Raw genomic sequence first — 7,500 nt, 5'->3', positions numbered from 1 at the left:
TCGTAGAAGAGACAGATAATGCTGAGGAAGAAGACAATGTGATGGATGAAGAAGAAACGTTCAGGGATTTTTGCCAGTGGCTACAAACAGCAGATGGTGGAAGGAGGGATGAAAAAATGGCAAAACAGCATTGCTCTAAAGTTCGTAAGATGCTTGTCACAATTGACTCAGAGAGAAAGTTGTCCTCTCTCTTTAACAACAATTTGATTCGGGACAGATTTCTTAAAGATTATGCAGAGAAAATGTACAAGCCAGATACAGTGAAAGCTCACTTGCTAAGTCTTAGGAACTTTTGCTCCTTTGTTAGAACAGAGGAGCCATCAAGCGTAACAGTTAATGCAGACACAATCCAAAAAATTGAAGAAAAAGCACGTCTATGGTCATCCTCCTACAAGAAGGATAGTAACCGCAGACATTTAGAAAATGAAGATCTTGAAAAGTTAGTTACGCCTGAAATGGTGTCAAGGTTTGAACGTAGTGAATCTGTGAGAACCGCGATTTCCTATATTGGCCAACTGAGTGGAGCGCATGCGCTTGAAGTAAATCAGTCTATGTACACTCTGATAAGAGATTTCATTCTGACGTAAATGACAATTGCAAATGCTCATAGGTCTGGAGTGTTAGCTAATATGACCATTGAGGAGTTCAAGAAAGTCAAAAAGACCAATCAAGGAAGCATGTTAATAAGTGTGAAGAACCACAAAACTGCTGACGTACATGGACCTGCCCATGTTGTGTTGACTCCAACTTTATTCTCTTACCTGAACGTGTATGTCAATGAAGTGCGAAGCTGTGTGGCGATTTCAAGCAGTGAGAAGGACAGCAACTCACCATCCTTTGTGTTCTTGTCGTGGAACGGACAGAAGTTACAATCAGGACAAATTTCATCAGCTATTGATTCTGCATGGCAGAAGGCGGAGATGTTTGCTCCACAATATTTCACAAATCAACCGTGACAAAGGTGCATGAAGATCACAAAGACCTGAAAGGTGATCTCACTGATCTGATGGGTCACAAACCATCCACAGCAGAAAGGTTTTATCGCCTGTGTGAAAAAGAAGAGGCATGTGTTGAGGCTGCCAATAACCTTTCCTCTATCATGAGAAAACCACAGAAGAAACCTGTGTCACGTAACACAACTGCAACAGCCACCAAGAGCTTGTCCCAAGAATGTTTGACGAAGGAGCGTTTGACATGGAAGGAAGAGGATGTGAATGCCATCAAAAAGCTGTTTTCAGAGGAAATCACTATGGAAGTCGTGAGGGGAAAAATACAAGGCCATGCTGCTCTAGAGCAACTGGATGCTAAGAGAGTGTGCGATCGAATTAGAAGTGAATGGCGTAACAGTACATGTAATCCCGAGAATGACAAAGCTGCAGATTGTATGCCTGAAACTGAGCCTCCTGAACAGGTAGAAACTCTTTCTGCTAAAATGTCACGCTTCTTTAAAGCTTCTGACGCAAAAGAATCCTGCAGTTCATCAGATGTTGTTGGACCATCAAATTCAAGTTACCTTAGCAAGAATATTTTCAGTGATAACGAAAGGAAGGTTCTTCTACGAATGTGTGGTACTATGGTTAGGGGAGGTGTTGTTTCAAAGCCTGCCATTAAGGAACGTCTTGAAAAAGAAGAAGAGGGAAAGGAGCTTCTCAACAAATTTTCCATACATCAACTTGTGAACCGCCTGAAATATGAAAGGAGACTAATTAAAAATAAGTGTTGCAGGTAAAGCAATTGAAGTAGGATGTCCCAAGTTTAATTTCTCAGGCGCCTTTCCGTATTAATGCACAAATTAATTATCTGTGTACAATTTGAAAATCAACTCTCTGGAATGACGTATTTATTTTTTTGCTGCTCTCAATTATCCCTAGTGCTTTAACTTTAAACAGAAAAGAAGGGGAGGAAACTTGATACTGCACGATGTTTGATTCCAATCTAAAAACACAACACTTTCCATGAGTTTCAGAGTTTGCATTCTACTGAAAGGCATTGAAAATAGAAGCATAATCACTGTCATTTTGTTGATCTTGGAGAGCAAGAGTAAAAGCGTATAAGGTGGGCTAAACTCTAAAAACCAGACTAGAGTCAAATCTTGCAGTCCGAACAGGTCATTTTTACATAGATTTTCGAGCGTTTTCGCTAAGTCTTTTTCTCTCCCATTAAAAATAATTAGGAATAGACTCGGGCCGTGGGTGAATGGTTCTGATCAACACTGGAATATAGTCTTAAGCACAGAAAAGTTCCACTGGCCAGTATAGCTCTCTAGAAGTTTAGAGTCGTCACTCGCCAACATAGGCGGTCGCGCTTTCTGACGCTGGATAGTTCAGACCAGCCAAGTTCCTTAATTAGGGCAGTAACACTGACATGACGCAAATAGTTCTTGAATACAAAGCGAGCAGCACGTCTCTGAACCATTTCAAGCTGATTGATGTTTATTTGGGTGTACGGGTCCCACACACTGGGAGCATATGATAATGTAGGTCAAACTAGTGAAAGGAAAGCGTGGGCTGTGACTTCTTTTGAGCAGCTGCACAAGTTATGTCTGATATTAAGAGTGCGCATTGCCTTCTTTGTAATGAGTGATGGGAGAGGAAGAATCTCGAACAATTGGCATGTACAAAATAAATTTGATTGTAAAAGTGCTTCAGAAAAAAACAAAGCGGAGCACATCATTACAAAGACTAAACTTCTGTTCTTAAGGTAATTGTTAACATTGGGGCTTTTAATTATTGAAATTTTCGCTTTTCGTTTGCTTGTTAAGGTTAAGTGGATGAGAAATCAGCGAAGGCTGCAAATGTCTCAAAACCTTTGAAATACCACGAGACATCTTAAAGAAACCGGCTTTTTGAGAGGTGGTTACTAATGGCATTTGGTTTCTTATTTTGCAAAGGTTATGTAGTTAAGAAATCAGTAATTGAATTGTTGCAGAGACTTTGAAGTAAGCGGGATACTGTTAGCGATGGCGTTTTCATGAAGTTATGAAAGATTTAGCCTTTCGACTTTTTGTGAAGGTTAAGGGGTCTAAAGAACTAAGGAATTAACGCTAAGCTTTTCATCTTAAAGTGCTACTATGACCAAAAATCCATTCTACTGTTTCTTTGCATTTTAAAACTGCGTTAACTGAACACCAAGTGACCGAAGTTTGAAGCCTTCATTTCTTTTGACTGAAATTTTCCTAACTAATGGTCCGCCATTGCTAACTTTAAAATCTTCAGAGAGCTGGATCAAGGATAAGATGACGTGAAAGGCTCACTAGTTTAAAAATGCATTTCGTGTGCAGGCGCCTAAATTAATACATGATGCACCACAGGAGTTTCGAACTTTCAGACTTTAAAATAATAAGCTGCGTTTACATGCTGCAATTTTAAGGTAGAGAGAGTATTTGACGCCATCTTGTGCGCGATCCAACCCTCTGAGGTATGTCGGACTGTGAAATTCTAAACTTGCCCTCAAAGAAAACAGCCTTTGCATAAAATTCGAAGCTCAAGATTTTGCCAGTCACGTCTCAAGCAAACACGCTTTCAAAATCTGAAAGAAAAAGGAAAGTGAATTTTTTGATCATAGGAGCACTTTAAAGGCATCCTTTTGGGTGGTTAAAGATTACTGTTAGTATGGGTGCTCTTTATTAGTGGAAATTTTAAAAAAACCTACAATAGGTTCAAGTAGCACGAGATTCTTAAAGAATGATTTTTCGGTGTTAGGATTGGCAGTTTAAATTATTGGATGATCTATTACTGCATGCTTCCATGTTTACATTATCACACTTGATACTTAAGCTGTAACAATGCGGTATTTTTCAATTCAGGATGGGTTCCACAATTAAATTTAAAATAAATGGCCTCTAATAACACCCGGTTTTGGAAATTACAATACATCAAAACTCAATTATTGTTGGTTTTTGTTTTATTTGATTTATTGATTGCCTGTCAGGAGTTGCTGTGTGCACACACTCTGAATTCCTAAGTCAAACGCCCTATTTTGATTTTCATCAAGTACCGTACGACAACTTCTTTGAAAAAGTTGAAATTAACAAGCGTAAGTGCATTGATGGAACTTTAATCGTAATCGTCTTGATGATGGATGGAACATTAACTTAAAAACCTGACTTGATCGCTTAGTCCCTTGTCAAGGCTAGAAAGCAATACTTTTGCAACGTGAACAAAATTAAGGGAGGGTTGATCTTCAACAATAAATTACTCCTCCCCATGCCCTAAATCTTTATTTGCCAACGTCTGTCAGAGGCCTGTAAAGCAACCAAGAAATTTAATTATGTTTTACTTTAAGGCACATCACTAGAATGTTCTCGTTTTTGTACCCCATTCAGCTTTTTAAAGAAGGTGTAAAGCATGGGAAAAGATAGTGGCTTAGTGGTATTTTCATGTTACCAAAGTGCCCTACCCCACGTTACCGAAGTGCCCTAACGTTACCAAAGTGCCTTACCGTACGTTACCAAAGTGCCCTAAAGTTACCAAAGTGCCCGACTCCACGTTACAAAAGTGCCCCATTTCACGTTACCAAAGTGCCCTTCAATCTCTCTCTCTCTCTCCCTCCCTAGGTATGATCAGGCACTTTGGTAACATCTTTCTCTTTTCGTAATAGCTCCGCTTGTTCAGCGTCGAAAGTTCTGAATTTAATACCTAGAAAGCACAAATACATGGGCTTACTGCTGGCCAAGTTTCAGTAAATGCCACATTAATCTGTCAGAAGTAAGGATAAAATAGTGCTCAAAAGGTTACAAAGTAGCCCTATGTCGTGGTAAGGTTAAAATTTAAAGCTATTTTTCGACTTTTTCCACCAAATTGTAGCTATTGCATTACCATTCATAAGCCATACCATTCTCTTGATAACCACGGCACTTTAGAAAACTGAAATTGGGGTTTCCAAACTTTTGCCGTGTATGTGTTTGACTTTTCATGTCGATGAAAGGTTTCACGATTCGGAAAAAGCCCTTTTTTAAACAGCGACTTTGAAAAATTAATTTCCCTGATTACATCTCACCAATATTGACCAAATCATGTACAGTAATTAGGGTAACTATCTGGCATTGTAACAAGACAGTTTTGACGAAAATAGACAAAGATTCAAATTTTTTACGAATTTTTTTACGTACCCATGTCTAAAAACCAGCTAGGTTACAAAAGCGCCCCATTTGCCGTATCTTCCAAATGCTAACTTTGGCATGATTTTTCGAGAGAAAGCAAACATAATTTATATGAAATTGTTTAGTAACATGATAGTAATAAGTGACCCAAAATTGACATTTTACCTTTAAAACGGGAGGGAGCTAGAGCTTCTTAAACCGTTTTACTAACTTGACGTATTTCACTTTGCGCAGTTTAATTAAGGGTTTATGCATTGAAAACTTTTTTTCCATTCATTTCAATGATGAATGACGTCTGAAACCTAAAATATAAGTTGTTTTTCAAATAAACAACTAGCTTTGAGCAGTCTACTGGGGATAGATAAATCAATTTTATTTATTTATTTATTTATTCAAATTGAGCTTGAATCGCGTAATGAGATGCAGGCCGTGTACGTGCGTGAGGGGGGCTTAATGATAATTTATTATAGAAGGGACGATGTATTATAGACCTTATTCATAAATGGCGGCCACATTTATAATTCTCATTTTAGAGCAAGAATTCTTTTCAATTCACTGTATGGTATCGAGGCTTGATAGGCTAATTTGCACTTGGACAAAAGAAATATAAATTGACCGCCATTTATGAGTAAGGTCTATTGTTGAAAGTTTTGAATATTGCATGAATTTTTAGGAGTGTATGTGTTGTAGTGGAATTATAGAGCCCCCAGATTTCAGCTGTACGCACAGGCGTATGTGCTTATACGGATGCTTCTCTCCTGTTACGTTATAGCCTATTTCTGTCCAAAGAAAGACGAGCCAGTTGTTACTCGGCTTAACAAACCTTTTTAAGAAGCATTTCCTTTATCAATCATCTCATCAACTGTATGGGAAAGCTTTCTACTTCGGTGCATGGGCTAAAAAGAGGTGTGGTCTTTCCTTTGTCGACAACCACGCAGACTACCCGGGAGACCACCATTGTTACGTCAAGTTTAGAAACTGTTTTAATATTTCGGCTTTAAACGTATTTATTTTACGATACAGACTAATCTCGGCTCAACTGCCTTTTTCGCTCATCATCCTTGTTAAACCTCTCTAGCATCAAAAAATATATATTCGCCGGGCGGAAATGGGGAATAGCGCCAGGAGAGGTCATGTGACTAGCTTTGCAGGTACTGCACGAGGTTTCTGGTTCTCGAACTTTTAGCTTCGATTTTGGCTTCGATTAGCTTTTATCTACCACCAGCAGGTATGTAACGCACCTTTATGTTGTCATTAATGAATGAATGAACCATTTGTACCGAAAAGTAAATATTTGCAATTCAAATCGGTTGATCACAGTGGCTCTAATTTCGAATTTACACACTAGAAAGGTCATCCTGATTTGGCCCAAATCTTGATTTCACATTAGGCTGAGTTTCGTGCTCACCACACAAGGAAAGCAAAGAATATCCGACCTAAAAGGCAAGCTTCGAGTTATGGTTATCGAGAAGTTTTAGCTTCATGATTTTATTCGGGACTAATTGTCTGCTATAAATAGGTTTGTTTGCTTTTAATAGAGTCCAAGAAAAAAGCTTTAAACCTGATGAAGAAATAGTCTAAGAGTTTCTTAAATTAATTTAATTTTGAATTTTTAGAGCAGCGGTGACACTGTTGATGTGTCTATTATAAAGATGTCATTTACCTGGTACAACTCTAAGTTTGAGATACTGGAGGTAATGATTAAGATCATGATGGTTTTTTTTATGTACAATAAGTGCAATTATAAAAAATGTTAACAAGCAGAATCAAAAGGCTTCATGTGTGAGAGAGTTAAATTTAAATTTAATGTCATTACATCAATTCATTTAAGTATGAAGCGAATCTAAAACTGAGTAGTACTGAAGGTGATTTTTGTTGTTGTTGTCATTATTATGTCGTACGCTTTTGAATTTGTCTCATTTATCAGTGATTGCCCTAATTACATATAAACCAGATCTTTATTCATGTCATCTGTTCTCCTTTTTAGCCAAGAGAATTTATAGCTGAACTTCAATCCCAAGAGTCTGAGTCACCAGTAAGTTGTAAATTATACAAATAGAAGTTGTTCTTCAACAGACAGTATTAATATTTAAATATTGAATTTTTTTTGTATTTTGTTTGTAAATGACTCCACTCAGTTATGCAATCATATATCACAACATTAGAAAAAAAAACTTATCCTCCAATCGCCCTTACAAAAGACATTAACATTAAATAGCAAGTACAGATCCCAATTATTTATTTGTAGTTATCGTCTTTTAGGAGGAAATCTCGGACAGTGTATTAGATGAGAAAATGCAGGTTGAGGTAATTAAACACTATTTATGATTTTGTACAATATTTGTTCCCTGCTTCTTGTGATTTATATGTTTAGCTTGTTTGATACAGACAAGTTTTGT

General features: G+C 37.6%; 1 protein-coding gene and 1 pseudogene across 1 annotated transcript in view; both read left to right on the top strand.

Moving 5' to 3' along the window:
* LOC138056238 (uncharacterized) overlaps positions 1 to 587 on the top strand; it is a 1,388-nt gene extending 801 nt beyond the window's left edge. Inside the window, exon 3 of the mRNA XM_068902037.1 lies at positions 1 to 587. This exon is cut by the window's left edge and continues 315 nt beyond it. Coding sequence (XP_068758138.1) covers positions 1 to 587 — 587 coding nt within the window.
* Positions 588 to 629: 42 nt separating this feature from the next.
* LOC138056237 (uncharacterized) lies at positions 630 to 1,729 on the top strand (annotated as a pseudogene).
* Positions 1,730 to 7,500: the final 5,771 nt, after the last annotated feature.

This window comes from Montipora capricornis, chromosome 7, assembly GCF_036669925.1.
Source record: "Montipora capricornis isolate CH-2021 chromosome 7, ASM3666992v2, whole genome shotgun sequence".
Taxonomy (NCBI): domain Eukaryota; kingdom Metazoa; phylum Cnidaria; class Anthozoa; order Scleractinia; family Acroporidae; genus Montipora; species Montipora capricornis.
This window is presented reverse-complemented; position numbering and strand designations above follow the sequence as displayed.